The sequence below is a fragment of the Lygodium microphyllum genome, chromosome 24 (genome assembly GCF_053477565.2).
Source record: "Lygodium microphyllum isolate KBCC chromosome 24, Lygodium_microphyllum_v1.1.10, whole genome shotgun sequence".
NCBI lineage: Eukaryota > Viridiplantae > Streptophyta > Polypodiopsida > Schizaeales > Lygodiaceae > Lygodium > Lygodium microphyllum.
The window spans coordinates 120,523,053-120,544,094 of NC_141158.1; the positions used below are offsets into that span (position 1 = coordinate 120,523,053).

The 21,042-nt window shown below is 39.5% G+C and overlaps 1 protein-coding gene across 5 annotated transcripts in view; it reads right to left on the bottom strand.

The window, feature by feature from the left end:
- Positions 1-2,938: 2,938 nt before the first annotated feature.
- Positions 2,939-21,042, bottom strand: part of LOC148015585 (ARM repeat superfamily protein) — a 232,961-nt gene continuing 214,857 nt past the window's right edge. For 2 of the 5 annotated variants that reach the window (XM_087665936.1, XM_087665935.1), the window contains exons 49-51: positions 18,395-18,488; positions 18,150-18,257; positions 2,939-4,577 (exon numbers count right to left, since the gene is read on the bottom strand). In XM_087665936.1, coding sequence (XP_087522062.1) covers positions 4,476-4,577; positions 18,150-18,257; positions 18,395-18,488 — 304 coding nt within the window. In that variant the 3' untranslated portion in view covers positions 2,939-4,475. The remainder of the gene's footprint in view (positions 4,578-18,149; positions 18,258-18,394; positions 18,489-21,042) is intronic. The other 3 variants (XR_015688455.1, XM_087665934.1, XM_087665937.1) reach the window with 3 other exon arrangements.

The window sequence follows — 21,042 nt, forward strand, 5'->3', positions numbered from 1 at the left end:
ACTCTAAACGATCTTGACAACCTTTATAATCTAATTTTTTGCGTGTTTCTTTAATGTCACTTTTGAGGAAAGTCCCTTAAATGTACTTGGAATCATCATTCTTCAAAGAGTGGTGTTTACAACTTGAAAAATAGTGCATATCATATCTTGTGTAGCTTCTTCCTCATTTTTGAGAGAGAGAGAGAGAGAGAGAGAGAGAGAGAGAGAGAGAGAGGTCTTAAGAGACCTCAAATGCACACGAGAAAAAAACATCAAGTTTTAATTATAGTCCAATTTAAGGTGTCATTGACACAAATGAAAACCATACTATTTCCTATATAAATCATCGGTTTTGAAGTAGCATAACACATTGGGCTATATAGTGGTTTTATCACCTTGATATATAACCATTAACCCTCCCTCTTAGTTGGCTTTATCTTGGCAATCCCACCTAATTATGCTTCAAATCATGCAAACACGAGTCCCTTTGCAATAATTTGATGCCTATGAAACATTTTGATTGCTTTAGTGCTTCAACATCAATGCCATCTCTAAACACTAAAGCTAATACTAAATTGCTTGCTTGCTTTTATGATACAACTTAGGGTCATGAATTGAATGTTCCTTTCAATTAAATCTCTTTCTAGCTTGTATGATGCCAAACATTCTTGGCAAGCTTGATGGTCTCACTTGTGTTTCTATGCCACTTGTTAGGGAAGCCTCATAGATCTACATGATATTAAAAACTAGTGAATATCATATCTTGTTTATAATGTGAGAGAGAGAGAGAGAGAGAGAGAGAGAGAGAGAGAGAATACTATACATGGTACCAAAATGTAAACATCTCTAGTTCCAAGTAACATCTTACATACCTTTTATTTGATTTGTTTGAGCAAGATTTTCGTGAAGCCATTAGCTTTTATCATGCTAAAGCATGATAACATTTGTAGCCTCCATTTGGTCCTCTCTCTTTTATTAGCATTGCCATTTACAACATATGCTATTATAGTGGCACAATGCCAAAGTGATTTTACTTACTCCTATTTTAAATTGAGTTGGGTGGCTTACTTTTAGGAAATAATGCTAGATAACAAAAGGGCCATGCTCCTACACCCTTGTTTAGTAAAAAAAAATACATTTGACGAAGTATTTGAATGCTTACATGGCAGTGCTTGGTTATAAGTTAAATATTAAGAAATTCAACTTTGTTAAGATCTTTTGCAAGTATCAAATATAAAGCTTAAAATTTATAAGATGTGACATACCTATATTGGTCTTAATGACATTTTATGTGTGTCTATTTTTAGAGGTGTGTACAACATAAGCCATCATGGACATACCAATAGCCAAAGATATGAATCTACGACCAACCCGAACCAACAATTTTAGGGTTGGACAAAGCATGGTTATTTTAATCATGTTTGGATCTAATCTTAAGGAAGCTCATCCTAGCTGTATATACTAACGAAATATGAAGAGAGATCAATGAAGACATTTTTCTCTAGACTTTACAAGATAGAATGAAAATAGCTTTCAAGAATATTCAGTGGGACAACATAAACACTACATCCTCATGGTATGGCCAAGACACACAAGAAAAGAATATATATATTTGGTGAAAAAACTCATTTGTGAACACAACTTTGGCTACAAGCAAATAGTTTGGCACAAATCATAGTTGTGTTCACTTACTATCATACTTGTCACTTTGTGCTTCTTTTACACTACTCACAAGTGTACTTGCTTTTCCCTAGTTAAATGTTGATCAGCCCACATGCATGAAATCCTCACTATTGTTGACTCTATCTTGTGTGATCTTAACAAGTAGTCCTTAAGAAGTTCTTGGTGTCTGCCAAATAATCAACTATCAACCAATTCCTTGCCAGCTGAAATTGTTGGCTAATTCTAGAATTGTTTCTTGGGATGCAAAACCAGAAGCTTACCATAGTTGAACAGAATGACCAGACTTGGCATGGTCTCTATTGATGATGCATTGGAGTCGACAAGCAATGTCTTGCAGTCATTCTATTTGGTGAGAAGGATCTCTTATGTGCCTACAGGTATTATGATTTATAGTCAACATTTTAGACACACTGTGTGTTTGGCAACCTTTTCCTTATATAGTTTCCATCAATGAGCTTCAACTCGTTTCTATTAGTTGGAATATGCCTACGCTAACGAGTCTCATCTTCCTATTGTGATTGTTCATAGAGGTGACAATATCACACCAAGCTATCCACATTGGCCATGCAAATCCACCTTAATATTGCTGCTAGTTGTCCAAGTGGTTTTTGACCAAGTTGGATATATAGAAAACACTCAGCTGTCTCTACTAGTTATACCTACCAGGAAAACAGAAGTGAACTCCATATCTTTCACAGCTGATTTTGATGTTGCAACATCATGATTAAGCACTACCTTGTAGAGGATGTGGCAATACCACCTGAAATTTGCATAGCTGTCATTATTGCATATGATGGGTCACCTTTATGCGCTATGATCTACCGTGCCCACGAAACACATGCGGTTTGACAAATCATACTTAGAAACAGTGCTAAACAAATGCTCTTGACAAAGTTGGATAACAATTGATGTAGCCTGAAGTAGAGTTCACTTTTGGAGGTCATTCACAAAAGAGGTAGTAGTTTAAATATGTCAGATGTAACTATGCATTGTTTGTCATTTTGCTGTATCATAGATATTAATATGAAACAATGTATTATGATCAGTTTAGAAATGTCTAGTAAACTATACATTGTGGCTTCGATCACAAATATTAATAAAAGACCCAAATATACAAATATTGTTCCACACAAACCAAGCTCTTATCCATCCTTTTGCCTTCGAAACCATAAAAAATACCAAAGCCTACCAAGCAACTTAAGTGACTGACCAAGAACCTTAAATATCCACATCCAAGTATTTGTTGCCACTGAAAAGCCAATTCTAAATGATGCAGAATAGAGGTGGATTTATATTTCAAAATTTGAAAAATTTACAATTTACCAAACACTCAATTGAGATTCCATGTTGTTCCTTCGTCCCTTTCACGAGGTCTTAAATATTTGCCGGGAGAAATCACCTGGGAAGTTTTGGAGTTGTTCAAAGTTTGCAACCACGAGGGTAAAAAGAGCAGGTTCATCCATGTATGGTTTCATGGACAAATGCTGAGCATCTCCATGTAATTAATCAGATTATATGGACGAATACAACTGATTACAGGCCCAACATCATTGCTGGCTTCTGACCCTTTGCATATCCTTGATACCTTTCATGGACACACTCTTTATAACAGTTCCTAGTAACTCACTCTTTGAAATAATCCCATGCATATTCATCAACAAATTAGATTCAGCTATCAGTTGTTTCGAGTCGTATGAAACACTTTGTTTACATGTTAAAAGCCGGTGTTAGGGGCAGGTTGAATCATGATCTATTGCTGATGCACATTGATAAACCACTGGTTTTCCAATCGTAACATACAGCTGACATGGGCCTGATGCACCATTCTACTATTATTGAACACAAACTCGTATGACCCTGATTCTCAGGTGAAATATTCTCTTTCATTGGATAATTGATCTGTTCAAGACTTAACAATGACATGAACATAAGAGCACAACGAAACCTATACAGCCAAACTATGTCAATACGGCTTCATATAGAAAAGCTCAAAGACTAACAGCTATGTCAATATGGCTTAATATGACTTGCCTTACTGTCTTTATGGTGTGGGATAGCCATAACCTCACACAGGTCACCTGCATTTGAGCTGGAAGCTCCCATAGGATGGTGCTAGCAGACACTACATACCTGAGAAGCAGAGATGTATACCCGACATGCTTGTGGACTCTGTGATCCTGCTTCAGCAACATGAAGATTGTGACTGGTAAGCTTTCGTACTATGGCTTTCAAGTCTGAAGTTGGTTTTTAATGCAGTTGAAGTGGCAGTTGACGTATTGCAGCATACCTTGATCAAGCTCTGAAAACCCTCCAGACAAGTCTTCAAGAATTGTCTTTAGTCCAAACTAATCAAGTTAATTTTTTTTCGTACTAATATTGTACCGTACCTTATAAAATCTTAAGGTACCATTTAGTACTGTATTTTATCATACCGTACCGTATCATACCTTTTGTACTTGACAACTATGGGCATAGTACTTCTATCAAATCTTGTTTCTACACTGCCTGCAAGTTTTGATTTTCAGTTGTGGAAAGGTTAACTCTTCCCCAATCATTTAAACTGCTTTCTTATGATTTAATGCCATAAATGAATGAATGAATGGAACATTTCTCTGCATTCAATATATGTACAAACTGCATACACAAAGGCATGCTGCTTTGGATTGCACAAACTCTACAACCTTTCTTCGTATGAATCTGCTGTACACTCATGAGGTTACGAAGCTACATCCAACAGGAAGAAGCAATGCATATGCTACAGAGGGCCGAATTCTGTACACTCATCCAAACGAATCTACCTGCGATACCTAAATTCAGTGTATGCTGTTCAAGAGAGCACTCAGAGATTTTGCAGATGTTGCTCTTACAACAGGACTGGGTGAGTTTGCTGTCATTCGTACAAGTGAGCCCACCACCTGGATCCAAACATAACCAATCTGTCATTCCATTACCATCATTGAGAATTGACTATACACATGAATAAGAAGACAAATGAATGGTCAAAACACTGTTCATATAGCAAGAATTAATGTAATCTTTTGTGGAAATTTGCAACTGTAGTTGAAAGGAAGATTTCCAAGATGACTTAGAGAAGCCCCACACAAGCTTTTCACTGTATGGATGCATGCGGTACTTTGGATGCATTGCATCAGAATATTATAGAAGCAATCAAAAGGGCTGGCCCACTGAGTTCTCGTAAACTTTTCAACAAGATTTAAATTCTGCAACTGTGGCACCATTGTTGTAGGCTCATGTAAAGTGGAGAGAAGTTTCCTTGTGCAACATTGACCACCATGATCTACATAGAGAGAGAGTGCCAAAGTGGCCCACGAGTAAACTATCAACTTGACAAGGGAGTAGAAGCTGCCAGCTACCCACATGTGACATAGTAGCACCAGTAAAAACCACATTGAAGTGTGATAAAATACGGAGGCATCTCTCTACAATTGAACCATATTTTCTGACAAGTTTTCAATGTGAAGAATCTGGTTTTCATAAACTTGCATATTGAGACACTGCAAGGCAGCTTAATGAAGACTAAATTGAGATGGTGCAAGGAAGCTTAGTGCAGACACAAGTGAAAGAGTGTAACAAAACTTGATGAAAACAAAAATTCGTATGAAATACGACAGATAATAATGTCCTTTGATAAAAATAATCATGAAGGAGAAACTGCCGAACTGAGAGTTTGCAGAAACCATTATAATTACATCTCATTATGCATGAGGTAAAAAAAGTCTTCAATAAGCACAACAGAAATTGCAGAGAGGATCATGCATTAACACTGAATTGTAAGGGCAGACAGAGATCATCTTGCTTGCATGACATGGTGGAAGCCATGAGAACCCCATTTAAGGAGCAAACTGCAGTATGGAATTCCAGGAGTGTGACCTGCTTGGAGTAAGCACTTATAAGGCACGTCATAGTCTGCATGGTCCCAACAAGCCTGAGACAGCATGAATCAGTCCAGCCCATCATTGAAGCTGTGGTCCAAATTGCCCATCATTGGCCGTTCATAGCTTCAAATTGGGCAATTCTGGCTGTCATGGCATGACATCTAACTATTCAATCAGACAAATGGTCAAAGCTGCAGTCCAAGCCTACAAGGATGGAAACTACTTTGAGTTCTTTTATGGGCCTTTGACACAAGCTTGAGCACATGCTCAGGGTCTTTCTCACCATCTTGCCAATCTCCCCCAAGGAAAGAGAGGGGTTAATACACGCTTAAGTATGCGCTCAAACAGAGCCCAAGGACATGTCGTATGGCGAAGAAATGGTTGATATGGTCTTTAGCATGTGCTAAAGCACTATCTCAAAAAAAACATCTCAAAGATAGAGGAGAAACTAAGTATCTCTCCTACCAAGCTCATCCCCCAAGAAGAGTAGGTTGATACAAGTTTGTATGTTCACACTCTATCTCAAAGGCACATATAAGATCCATACAATATGGTATGCTTCCCAATAGGAAAATCAACTTATTTTGGAGAAATAAAACAAGGGAATTGAGAGAGCTGCTTTTTGCTGCGTTTTTTTTTTGGCAAAGATTGATGAACAAACAATATTGAAATCCACAAAGCAACTTTTGTCCAGCCAGCTAAAGCTAGCTAGAAAACAGCCTAAGAAGCCTGGAGGCAACATAAAAAAGAAGATACTTCATAAAATAAGAAGAATTAGAGTTAAATGGATTGTCTCCAACCATTGAGCAATTACCTTATAGAGAGGAGTTGATTCTCACACACCCACATGCACATGCTCTAGTAGACATAAATTGGTCTAGGCCAAAATTTGACACAGGTACCACCGAGTATCCATTAGACATAACTTATTACAACTTTTGCCTTTAGCATCAATTGACATTTTGGGGTCTTGGGCCCCACATTGTGAAATAATTAACTTGCACCTCACATGTACAAGTCATATTAGCACACTTGATTAACTTTTAATCAAATGCTGAGCAAAGTAATAAAATTTCATATCCTTGTGATAGTTGATAGCTAGTATCATTATTTGGTTCATTTGGACTATGAGTTTAGTCATGCTAGTGACCTTCAAGATGTCTCCTTTGTGAAGACAGTTTCTAGGATTTAGACAAAGACTATTCATACTCACCATGGGAGATGGAAGAGAAGGTAGGGTAATTTTGGGTCGATGAGGAGAGACGCTTAATGCGGACTTGAAAATTTGTCACCTTGTTTCACTTAGCACTACACTGTCTGTGGCATTGTAGCCCACCGGATTGGTCATTCACTCAACCATGCATTTATGATGTACTTAGTAGCCTCTTACATGCCATTTTTGTACTTTGTATCTAATCTTAGGGGAATTTTCTTTATAGGTTGTATTGATAAGATTTCTTTTCTTTGAAAAAGGAAAATAGAAAAAGTGAGAAAATATACCTCATTACAAAGAGAATGCTTAAAAGTACGGAAAGAAAAATTGACAATCTTAGATTGTTGGGATGGGAGAGAGAGTCTATAAAACCCTAGAGATCATTTGAGAAAATATCTCTCATTTCTAGGAGAAGGCTTAAAGATCACCATGGGGATGGGATAATGAACCTATGAAACCCTCAAGATCAGTGTATAGAATTGAAATTTGCACTTAGAGGTAGGCTACTGTGAAGATATATTCAAGGGGCAAAATAATGCTTTATATCCAATACATAATAGTGGTGTAGGTAGTTATGATCTAGTAGTGTACATGACTATATATGGGACTACATCTTTCATCTATAACCATGGACTCCAATGAATACTTGAGGATTTGGAGTAGTAATTGCACGCTTATAGAGGAGCTAATGGATATAGAATATATGACAATGGGAACCTATGCCTAAAGGTGAGCTATGTTGAAGATATTTCACAAGGAAACATATGTTGCTTGTATCCATACATATACTAGTGATCTCTCAATAGTGCATGGTTATAAAGGTGAACCCGTCTTCCATTCCTAGCCATGACTTATAGGGATACTAAAAGATCTAGAGGAGCTGACGGATGTAGTATATAGTCTTGTTAAAATAAACTTTTTCGATTAGGAATGTGTAATGATGTCATGGACTATACAATAATAAAGTTGAAGCAAGTAAGTTGATCATCTAGCAAACATGATAAATTGATCATTGAAGGAGTCTATCGAGACTTGGTGGTGATATAACAACTCAATTTCGGCTCTCTGGTCCTTTTTGACCCGCCCTTGCCCTTTGTACCCCTTGCTCCTACCCTTTGTAAATCGGCCCTTGCCCCCAGCATTCCTGCCCTCTTTTGATCCACCCTAGCAACCCTAAACCCTACCCCGGCATCCCACCCCAATTGTGTCAAACCTGACCCATCTCCACTTTCGTGGCTTGATTCGCCCCATTTTCTAGACTCAACCCGCCTCACCCCAAGCCATCGCAACCAGACCACTAGCTTGTAGTAGACAATGGGGGTGGTGGGTCCCTCCCATGTAACCTTTGACTAAACCAAGGGGGGAGGGGGAACTCCTTTGGGATACATTGGGTTAACTTCCCCCTCTATTTCCAGCAACATAGATGGAGAAGAAGACCTTCATTGCAGTAGTTAGTCTTTAAACATCTTTAGTCTTGCCACTAGTAGTAAGACCTTTGCCATGGGAGTCATACTCGCTATATGAATTAAAAAAAGTTCAAGGTGGGCTAGTAGCAATGAAACAAGAAAGGATCAAGGAGGAGTATTGATGGATCACATAGGTACCTATACATGGTGATCAGTTCACTTATGTAGTGGACATTTTGGCTCCTCTTCTTGCTTTATGTTCAACATGGCTCTAACGGAAGGCTTCCCAAATGAGTGGACCATGCATAACATCATGCCCATCCACAAGTCTTGCGATTCCCTAGACCCTAGTAACTACATGACCATCATGGTGGGCTAACCTTCTCTCTCTCTCTCTCTCTCTCTTTTTAGCCTCTTCCTCTCTCTAGTTGCACTAGTACCACGTACGAAAGGTTTGATACTATACCATACGTTAGGTACTATACCTTACGTATTAGTACCATAAGGTACCAACTTAATGGATGCATCTTTCCCATTCGAACTGCACTTTGGGACGAGCTAAATGCTCCTTATATTAATATGATTCTCCCATGAGATTAGGTTATTTGAGATTCAAACAATTTCTCTCAACCTTCTCTCTCTCAAGATCACACTTCTCTTATTTGTATGATCATACATGTATGATGTATCCACTCCCATCTATGTAGTTATAAGTTGTAGGCAGCAGTAACGCATGTTGCGCATTCTGCATTAGGTTTTGGGCCTTGGCATGTTATCCTCAAGTACTCATCTTATGTACTCTAATAGCATTGCTATTTAGACTTGAAATATCTATTCTATTATCTTTTGTCCAAAATGATCAAGTTATTTTTTTTGTCGTACTAATATCGTACCGTACCTTATAAAATCTTAAGGTATCATTTAGTACCGTATTTTATCGTACCGTACCTTTCGTACCTGACAACTATGAGTTGCTCAACATGCATATGTAGAGAGAGGAAGATTGAGGGCACTAGGTCATGCTTGATTTAGACAGGGTTCCTCTACACTTGAGTACATCTTCACCCTGAGAGGCATGATTGAGCAAGCGGAAGTAAGGAAGAAGAGACTCTATTGTTGGTTTGTGGATTTCCGCAAATCCCTTGATACAATTCCACGAGACAGACTACTATAGATGTTGCAAACACTAGGGAACCCATCGGACATGATTTGGGGCATCTATGCATTGTACGAGAGGGTGTAGGCTGAGTGAGATGCCTAGGAAGACATTCAAGCATGGTCTCTAGCACCATTGGAGTGAAGCAGGGATGTCCCCTCTCCTTTGTACTCTTTGGACTCCACATTGATGAGATAGAAGACCACATCACATGAGGCGGCGGTGATGGGGTGGAGATAGCAGGTACATTGGTCTCTATTATGCTTATGCTGATGATATTATTTTGGTCTCTGAGTCACAATAAGGTGCATAGTGATAGTGCCATGCCCTTCATAACTCATGCACATAGCGTGGATTGATCTTCCACACATCAGCCATAGTTAGAAGAAGACCAGCCTTCACCCTAGGAGAAGGACAGGTGGAGGTTGTGGACTCATATCTCTATTTAGGGGTCACATCCATTGCATTTGCTGTAGGGAGATTCATCATGGCAACCAAAGATTGACTCATAGGAGGATACATAACATTGGCCATGATGGAGATAGAGCACACTAGGCCCACTTCCAAGAGCCTTGCACAAAGAGCTGGCTATTTAACACATTAGTCACACCAACCATGACGTATGGTGTGCTTGTTTCGGATTGACCTGGCTACATATCAAAGGATAGAGATTGAGAGCACAGATCATTAGCTCTCATGGATAGTCCGCAGTAAACCATCAGTACCGTGTGAGATCATTAGAGCTGAGTTTGGCCATAGTTAGAAGAAGATCAGCCTTCACCCTAGGAGAAGGACAGGTGGAGGTTGTGGACTCATATCTCTATTTAGGGGTCACATCCATTGCATTTGCTGTAGGGAGATTCATCATGGCAACCAAAGATTGACTCACAAGAGGATACATAACATTGACCATGATGGAGACAGAGCACACTAGGCCCACTTCCAAGAGCCTTGCATATAGAGCTGGCTATTTGACACATTAGTCACACCAACCATGACGTATGGTGTGCTTGTTTGGGATTGACCTGGCTACATATCAAAGGATAGAGATTGAGAGCACAGATCATTAGCTCTCATGGATAGTCCACAGTAAACCATCAGTACCGCGTGAGATCATTAGAGCTGAGTTTGTTGACCGAAACCCCAAACCCCCCCCCCCCGCCTGATGGAGTCCCTTTTCAAGCAATAAGCTTCAGAGTACATGACATGCACCCATATAGACTACCTAGGAGGCCCTTCAAGACCTTTAGGCAGCTAGCTCAGAGATCACATGAGACTTCATGGTATGCACAAGTCGAGCAGTGGCTCATACGATGTGGGATCATTATAGACCACCTCCCTCCCTTTCAATATGACCTTGACTCCCCCTTCAAACACCTCTCCCACACTGAGAGGAACTTGGTCATACCAAAGGATCTTTACCAGTTGCACATATAACATACTTGGCACCCCCTTTCCTGGAAGATGTCATCCTATAGAGATCACTTTATGAGGATTGTGGCAGAGTCTACAACACATTCCAAGCTAGATAACCCATGGTATTTGGAGGAGACATCTCCCTCAGACTAGTCATGGAATCCTTGGACCAACGTCACTTGGGTCACTTCCTAGTTGAGATTCAAAGGTTCTGCACATCATTACTACAAGCATGCCCTATACATAGAGGCTGCCATCAGTCAACAGCTTACCGATTTCTTCTAGGCAATGACTACACATACACCACCTACACAGAGAGGTCACAGTCCAAAGAGTTGAGGAGATCAAAGCAACTTACCGACCATGGAAAGAAGGGTATTAGATATAGATGCTACACCAGAGAGAGATGAGGGAGATCTAGCAATGATACGAGCAACATCTAATAAGGCCGAGGGACTCTTCCAAATGCGACCCCAGCACTATTTCATTTGGAATGTATGACATACTCTACCTACTAATCCTGATTGGGTGGAACTAGAAATTTGTGTATTATTCAATCACATAGCTAGACATGCATTCCTTCATTCTCCTGTTGTATCCTTACATATGCATTATCTTATGTCATACATCACCTTAGCTTCTTTTCACAATATATCACTCATAATCCTTTAGCATGTCACACATTGATATCTAGTGACGGTTAACATTGTATATGGTTGTCTCATAGGTCGATTTTCATCTCAAAAGATGTTAATCTCTCTCTCTCTCTCTCTCTCTCGTGGGTGCGCAGCCAGGTCCTAATTTCTATAACAGATCAACAATCGGCATAGCTTACCTTTCAACTATTGTGCCATTTTTAAAAGCAGAGACCTTTATCAAGATCTGTGGTTCGATTTTCAAGCATAGACTGAGCCATTGAGATAAATCACAACTACAAGGTAGGTTTGTTTCAAGAGTGGATATACTACATTGGATCATGTACTTATACTCAAAGGTATATCATAAAGGAGGGCCAAACACATGGCAGGAGGATCTATTGCTACTTTGGGGACTTTTGCAAAGCTTTCTACATTGTATTGTGTGCCAAGCTTATAAAGCTCTTTGTGGGACACTAGAAAGTTGAAGGAGTTGCAATGAGGATGGAGTTAGTGAAAAGATCTAGTGAACAAGACTAGTTTGTTTGGTATCTATATCAATGAGATAGTAGAGTATATAGATAGATTGGAAGGTCTTTGCGTGAATCCCTTTCAATATTCCAACTCCCGTTGCTGTTCAAAATGACCAGCAAGTCTTTAATTTGATTTGCCCCTTGATTCGGGCAATCAATTGGCCTTCACTCGCTTTGATGGAGATGGAAAATGCCCCAAATTCAGTTATTTGCTGGTCCCTTCACTTGAATAGGCTAAAAACAACTTCAGCCGTGTTGAATCCAAGTCTTGAAGCTTCCAATTTCTAGCACGCTTCCTAAGGCTGCTGGTAAACCCTAATTTCTGCTGTAGATTAGGGTTTACAGTAGAGAAATTTGAAATTTCTCAGCCTCTGATGATCTCAATGCTGCAATCTTTGGAGCAAAGTTGTAGAAAGGCTGGGAGATGAGAGAGGATGTTGAGGAGAAAGAAAATTCAAACTTTCTTTACGAAGAACTAAAGAAAATAAATCATTGACTGCTGTTGCCTTGTCTCAATAGCCTGTAGATGCTGTCACTTGTTGTTGATTGGTCTTCTCTTGCCCCTGGCTGCCTCAAAAGGTCCTCCAATGGCTGTAAATCAAACTAGCAGCATCTCCTCCCTCTCTCTTGCAAGCTGAATACACTAAAAATGCCTTTCTCCAGCCTCTAGAGACGTTTTTCAGTCTTGCATGGGTATTTTTGACAAGTGGTAGCCTTCCCAAATGGTTTTTCTAGCATTATCCATAATTAAATATTAATTTTCAGTCTTTAAATACTGAAAATTAATCTAATAATTATTTCGATGCCGTGAAAAATAATTAGACTGACCAATAATTGAATTGGCTAGGCAACTTCCATTCCCGAGTGTCTATGCGCCATCTTTGACCATCAGATTGGTGTTAAGTACCATTAAATACCACTTTTCTAGTGTCACCGACTAACACTTATGGTCAAATGAATGACCTAGGCCAACAATTGGCACCAGATACCACTAACTACCTATGAGGCATAGCTTATAGCAACTTTTACCTTTGATATCCTGTGATTTCCTTGGGTCCCAACCTCGTAAATTTACTCTAACCCCAATTACACCTCACATGTGCAACATTTACTTAACCATGTGATTAAAAATTAATCCACATGTTAAGTGAGGTTTCAAAAATACATGTCCTCATGACAACCCTCCCCCTTAAAATCCTTGCGATCATCCACGATTGCACTGCCAGATACATCAAAAGCAAAATAGTGGATTGGAATTTCTACAAGGCATCATAGTTAACACAACATTGTGCACTGTTGCTCAACCATTCCATATGCCCAACACATGATGACAATTACCAGCCAATCATAACATACACATACCATAAGACTCACAAAGAATCTTATAAAAAAAATATTGTGTCTACTTCTTATGAGCTCAACTCATCTAGCAAAACCAAACCATAGCATAGCATAACCAAGCATAAACCATGGCTAAAACATCAATGGCATCATATGTTGTCCATGGAACCAGATGTAAACCATTGAAAATTGAGCATAATCTGATCATAAACTGATCACTTGTTGATGAAAATTGATCACAAACTGCTGCAAATGTGACTCCAAACTAATCACAATTTCACAAACTCATTGCAAAAACTAACCATCAATCAATGCAAACCCTTGGTAGAGTCTTTGTTGTGGATACATCATGAAGGTCAATAACATGGTTGCATCTCACGGTTGAGATGTACCAAGCTATGATACTTCCATTTGTGATAATGTCCTTGGGTCCACTATGTTTGCGAGTAATTTGGAGTAGGGATCTTGCTCAAATGCTATCCAATGATGAGAAAATAAAAACTCTCTTGAATGTCCTCATAGCCACCTGCAAGGTCTTTATCTATAAACTAGGCTATACCCTCCTAGGTCGCCACCATGGTCTTTGTTGTGCATTGGAACACCTTGAGGGCTCTCTTCCATACATCCTAAGCTCTAGGGTAGTCCCATAGGCAATGTCTTTGTCTTCTTTGGATCACCACATCTTGCTCATGCCACTTGATCCCTACCATATCCAAACCAAGTACCAATTACTAATTTCATGTGAGCTACACGAGAGATATCTTTCTGGGGCTAAAGCTATCATGTATCCTTCTCCAAAAGTTATATAAGAACTCATCTTAGAATCCCTCTTTGTGCTAATGGAGAGCGGTTGCTAGCTATGATTTGATCTTACTCATCTATATCCTCCCACTGCAATCTTTGTAGAGGGCTCCTTTGATAAGCCCAATATCTCCATCCATCTACAAGACAAGTGGTTGCGTTTAGGTGAATGCACCACTTCCTCTCGAAGTGTGCAACTACTATGATTCTCTGTTTGGAGCATCCAATCAATACTATCTAGTCCAGGTTCTCTCATTAAATGCAACCATTCTCTTCAATCATAAAAGTAAATGTCCTATCTCTATTAGTCACTATGATTGCTAGAAGAATGTCCCCTCTAGAGAAGAGACTGATCCAGGTGATAATGGGCTTATCGGAGGATGCCTCTCTAGAGATTATAGTGGGATCCAAGAGGCTTGCTAGACTTTTGACATCATCCTCTTGTACATATATGATAAAGTGTTTATCTTAGACTCCCTTGAGGGTTTGCGAGAGCATTTGGATATCGCAAGCCTTTTTAAAGTTAGAATCTTTTGATGAACCTTGGAAACACAAAGGTCATTTTTGTGAATACTACATAAGCTTGAGTCACCAATCCAGAGCATCAATTCACTTTTCGCAGAGCTCGAGATTGGTACATCTTATTATATTTAGAGTGACCTTCAAATGGCCATAGTTCTCCATGTAGGAGGTTGCAAAGGCCAATAGATTTTGCTTCACTATGTGCAATTGGGAGAGAACTTGCACATATATAGTTGTAGGATCAATAGACTATGGTTTTTAAAATATGGTGATCATAACAATGCTTCTCTATGAAGTGGAGATCCAAGGGCCTAGTCTTTACCATATAAGGAGAGAGCTACTCATAGTACAACAGAGAGGAGGGAGAGATTTCTATGATAGATGTCATCCCACAGAGAGATTGAAACTAGCCTTCCCTCCTTGGATAGGGTGGTACTAACTTGATTTAACTTGCACCTCACATGTGTAAGTCACATTAGCACATTTTTCCACTTGTATGGGCAAGTTTTGCCGAGTGACAACCTTCTAATTCGATTTCCCAACATTATCTAGCTTATTAAATTATTTTTCAAAATATGAATTTTGAAAGTTAATTTAATAATTATTATAGTGCCTAAAACAAATTAATTTCACCAACCAATAATTAAATCGGTTAGGTCAATTTGTCTTTCAAGTATCCTTGAGCAATTATTAACCCTTCGACTAGTATTAATTAATTAATTAATGTATAGTCTCTAATGTCACCATTGACATTAGTGGCCAATAAATTGGTTTAGGTTGAAATTTGACATTGGGTATCACCTAGTACTTGTTAGATATAACATATTATAATTTTTGCCTTTGACACCAATTGATATCTCAAGGTCTTGGGTCCACATTGTGAAATATTTAACTTGTACCTCACATGTGCAAGTCACATTAGCACATTGAATTAACTTTTAATCAAATGCTAAGCAAATGAATAAAATTTCACGTCCTCGTGATAGAGGCCAATGGCTATGAGAATAGAACATATGATTTGAAGCAAACCGTCTATATCCCTTGATATTATTAGAGTAGAGGTAGGTATTGCACCTCTGGTTATAGAGGCTCTCTTCTAAGTAGTGACATTTCTATAGAGACTATGGGAGCCCCCACAACAAAGATACCCTCGTTTGACACTCCAATCCTCAAGAAAGTTATGACAAAGGGAGATATCTGTCTAAGGTTGAACTGAATGTTCATGATGGAGACTGAACCCAGCCTTCCTTCTGGAGAAAGATGGTGGATCCCTGATTTACAAGAACCTACAATAAGAAAACTTTACAAGAATAAGTAAAATTCAGCACATTACAAATCAAACGAGACAATTGGACATTGATTGGGCCCTAAACCCTGGTGCCATTTGCCATATTTGTTGAAGCTTTATTCCTAAAATTGAGAAGTACAACAAAGAAAGGTTGAAGCTCTAAGAACTTATGAAACCAAGCCAAGAAATCTCTCCAAGTTTTATCAACTGAAATTTCCCCAAATCCCAGCGAATCAAGGCACAATCTCTGACAATTCTAGAACCATTGGCACTCTATAGCAAGCAGCAACACTAATCTTCAGTTTGCCCCTTGACTTTGAATGCCTAGAAAGCCAAATTGAGTCTTCACTAGTTACACGTGATTGACCCTTGTGGTAGCCAATCAAATGACTTCAAATCTGATGTAAATTCACCTGCAATCCTTCATGCAGGTCTGAATTTTTGCATGCACACATCCCAAGACACCATTGGTGTAGCGGGAGAGAAGCAACAGATGAGAGAGAATATAGTTGTTGCAGGCTGAAACCAGTGAGCAGCAGCAGTTGCTTGGCAAGTGAGGCCCAGAATCAGGTTGCCCACTCCAAAGTATGAAATCAGCAGCTATTGCCTGCTGCAAACTGCCCCAGAACTGCCAAGAAATACCTTCCCCAGCCTTGCATGGCTCCGTTCATGGCTGAATCCATGTGGCAAACCTGCCCATGCATCAGCCTCTAGAAATGAATTTCCAGCCATTTTTTACTCCAGCAAATTGAAATATACTGGGCCTTGACAGCCTGAATTTTAAATTCCCAACCTCTATGGACCTGAAAGTGTTGAAACTTCCACAAACTTTGGTCCAAGACATTAAATGATTTAGTTCTCTAAACCCTTTGACACTAAAAGTCATTCCCAAGAGTCACTTCAATGTAATTGGCCCAGATATATCCTAGGTACCCACTGGCACCTGCCCTCCACAACTTCTGCCAATGTCCCCCACTGCACAAATTGAGCTAACATGGACCGTGACCAACTCAATCTCACATATGCACCACACATGCGCACAACTTAATTCTCCCAATGAAGTAAGTTAAAATTTCAAGATTCTGTGACAGATACATTAAGATCAAAGGGTGAGAGGAGGTGAGCCTTGTGCAATGGTTAGGCATGAAGATGACTATCAAACATCTTTCTTAGGATGATTTCCCCATGCAACTTAGCATACATGGACACACCTCAGTCTAAGATGTGCCATTGGTCAGATTTGTGCCTTGTCACACAAGGCAGCTATATGACATGAATGTACTGTTAGAGGAGAATCACATTTGCTGCTGCACCGTGTACTCCTAGATCGGAGGACAATGTCACTGCCTTTTCCCCGGATCCACAACACCACAAGCTCAGATGTGAGAGGGAGAGAACAAGAGGCCTGTGCACTATGAGATCAAATGGTGATATACTGCATATTCTAGGAGGGCTGATACACCTATGCCCTGTCTTGGAGTCCAGCTGTTCTTGCTTGAGCCGAGACACTAGAGAGAGAGGACAAGAGAGCCACCCCCCAAGACCGACAATAAGGTGTTTACAAACTTCTTCACTGCAGCTAGCATGAGATGACTAAATATTGAGTTGATCTCTCTTGTACAGGTGTCTTGCTTGTTGTCTTGATTGTGAGAGGGGCTGCTAAGAAGCCATCTGGATGGGTGAAAGAGAGGAGACCAGTAGAAGTGCTGATTAGATGGATGAAAGAGAGGAGACCAGAGCTACAGATTGTTGGCTGAAATCATAAATGCTCAGGACAATTTTGGAGAGACCACTGAATTTCTTCCTGGTAAGGGCCTTCCATACTTGCAGGATATAATTTAATTGTTTCTGGGGTCTTTTACAGGGAGGAGCAGCAATAGACTGCTTTTGGTGGGCTCTTAACTGTCAATACTGCTCTTGCCTATTTTAAAGAATCAACTATCTGCTATTTTATTATTTGATGTAAATCTTAAATTGATATGGCTACTGAAAATCCTCCATTACAGCTTTCAAATATAATGTCCTAAAACTTATCTTGCATGGAACTATCTGGGGTGACCTTTTAAAAACTATCAATCTGGGGTGAACCTTTATAAACTATCAATCTAACAGGCAGTGCCTGTTGCTTGGCGGAACCAGCTCTGCACAGCTCTAGAAAAGAACTTCTGGCCTGCCATACCAAGTACTGAACCATCTTGCATCCAACTACACCTGGGACTCCAAATCCAACAGATTTAACCTCCAATTGAGAACCATGGAATAATAGTGCGCCAAACTCACTTGTGGTAAATGGAGAGCCAGAATTTTAGGGTCAGCAAGTTGAGAAAGTAAGCATCCTGTGAAGAATGCGGCATTTGCTTGAATAACGGGCCATGGGGTATCAAAGTTCTGTGAAAAGACAAACAATAATAAATACCCTAACATTACAAAATTTAGCAGTAAATTTTGAAATTATAAGTAAAGTAATAGTTAATGTTGTTTCAACAGCTCTCTGCATACATCCTATGAAAAGGGTGAAGAAATACCTGGATAGCATTTGCGATGTAACTCTCCACTCTATCGGCATAGCTATTAATTAGTTCCCTCGTCAGATCTTTACAACATATCTCAAAATCGGATCTACATCAAAAGTGCCATCACAAATGTCAAGTAAACACTCCTAGGAACAAGCTAGAGTGCAGCAAAAGAGAAATCATCTTCAACTTCTTGAAGTTAAACAAAAATGCAAAAATTATTTAACAATGTTCTTTAATCAAATGAATGATTACTTGGATCTTTTAGGTTGTGTAAAACACACACAGCAAGAAAAAGAAAGAAGAAAAGTCATATAAATGTCTACTAAACACCAAAATGACCTCTGAGGCAAAACACCGCAAGCAAAACTGAATCTTCTGTTAGATTATTGGGAAAAATAAGGAAGGCCACTAAAATACAGAAGGAAACAAAACCAACACAACAAACATTGTCTTTTCAGTTCCACTAACTTTATCAATTACATTTGGGTTAGGCCATCTACGCTCGCACGCTCCCCACGGAGTATGACGAACCTCGCAATCTTCATTATTTAGATATTTGTCTATGGAAATTATGGCAATCTTGTCTTAGTTACTAAGCCTATAAAATGCCTTTTCTCACAATAACCATCTATCTTAATCACAACAGCATGATTCTTTGAGCGTCTTGTCATGGATAAACGAAGAAAAATAAAAATAAAACAAAGTAAATAATGAAGGTGATGCAATCACTAGAAACAAGAACTCTTGGGTCTCCTTGTAGGGTTTTGCTAGAGGGGTTTCAGCTCTGCTACAATAGAGTCAAATGAAGTGAAACTCCTTGAGAATGTCCACTTGTGTGTGTGTGTGTACATATATGCACATGTGTATGTGTGTACATATATGGGTGTGTGTGTGTGTGTGTGTATACATATATATGTACATGCATGTGTGTGTGTGTGTGTAAGCTTGACATGCCTCTTGTGAACCAGAATCTTTTCTTTGAAGTGCCCTTCTTGGCATGGATATTTGAAAATGCACTTGTGAAGCATGAGTCAACTCCCCTAGAAGCTGTTGTGAAGATATGCTAGGGTTTGCAATTGAGAAAATATAGAATGTATGAACACAACTAAAATGCAATAACTCACATAGTAATGCAATAACTCTTAACCCTAAACAACAAACACAAAACACAAACACAAACAAAGAAGAAAGAGAACTTTTAACTCAATGAATCAATTTTGTGAATGAATGAGAGAATGTATAGAATGCTCAAGGGCAAAGCTCTCCAACAACTGGTGGATCTTGTAGGAGTGGGTTGAAGGAGGTGTCGATGTGTGTTGTCCACCAGAGACGGATCTTGAGTGCACAACCACCAGTCGAAGCATGAACTGATGAAGAAAAGTGCTGAAAACACAAAAATGACTAGATGGTAGCTGATCACTGGCAACAATGGGAGGTGAGACAACAATGTAGACTATGTAGTGGCAATCGCCATTGGGGGCTTGACACGTAGTGAAAGAGGGCTAATGGTTGAAACTTGCACAACAAGGATTAGACTAAATGGTGGGCAGCCTATCTATTTATAGATGTAGAAGGATCCTCCCAAATTAGGGTTTTGCATGTGGGACATAGAAACTATCTAGAATTGCTCCCTGCTTAATGGAACTTTTAGTAATTTACATGTTTTGGGGCTCTTTTAAAGAGAAAATTAGTATGGAATGAATTTTTAGCTCAATGACCCCCTCTCAAGCCCAAAATTGGAACCAAAAGGAACTATAAGAAAAAGCTGGAGTCCATTTTTTACACCAAGGCATCCCACCCCAAAGCAATTAGGGCATCGAACAAAGGGTGCACATTAGCTGCTTGGTGGCCTACTAAGACTACAAAGGCAATGGTTATCTTACCAAGGGAGCCCAAGTGATCACCTCAAAGATGCCAAGGCATCACACAAAGGATGCTCATCGACTGACAAGTGGCCTACCAGAACCTGCAAAGGCGGATAAAACCATGTTTAACTCTTTTTTTATGTGGGGTGATGAGAAGAGATGGTTTGCGGCTTGTCAAGTAAGTATGCCTCGTGAGGAGAATGAAAAGGGATGGTTAGATCCAACACATCACAAAACAGACAAGCTAACCCAATCACTAGAGGGTGTTGATGACAAGGGAAATGATAAAGAAGTATGGTAATGTGGTGATAAAGAACCGCTTGGATATAGCTCACGATTTTCCCAAGCATGCTTTGCACAATGAGATGCATAGAGTAATGCTCCATGATGAGGATGCACATGCAACAAGTGCCACTTGGATAATGTCCCTCTTGGGAAAATTGTCCACTTGCCTAAGCGCCCTTTTACAAAGTTGATGATGATCATGCAATGCAAAGGGGAGATGCAACAAGGGAGGGAGGCCGATGTCAGAACAAGTACCGAATCCTGTAGAAAACCAAGAAAGGGTAGAAATTTTTAGCAATCATGATTGTCATTCCTTGTCATCTCCTACCTATGGGCTGTTGGGTATTTGACTCACGCCTCACTTACGTCTACGCTCATATGGGAGTGTCGGTGATCAGTAGGACACTCGGACACTTTTAACTCTCGGTAGGAGAGGTTTCTTCCCCCAGACTTATAGTCTTATTGTCGTATGTGCTTATGTGCTTATGTTACACACTTATGGGCACT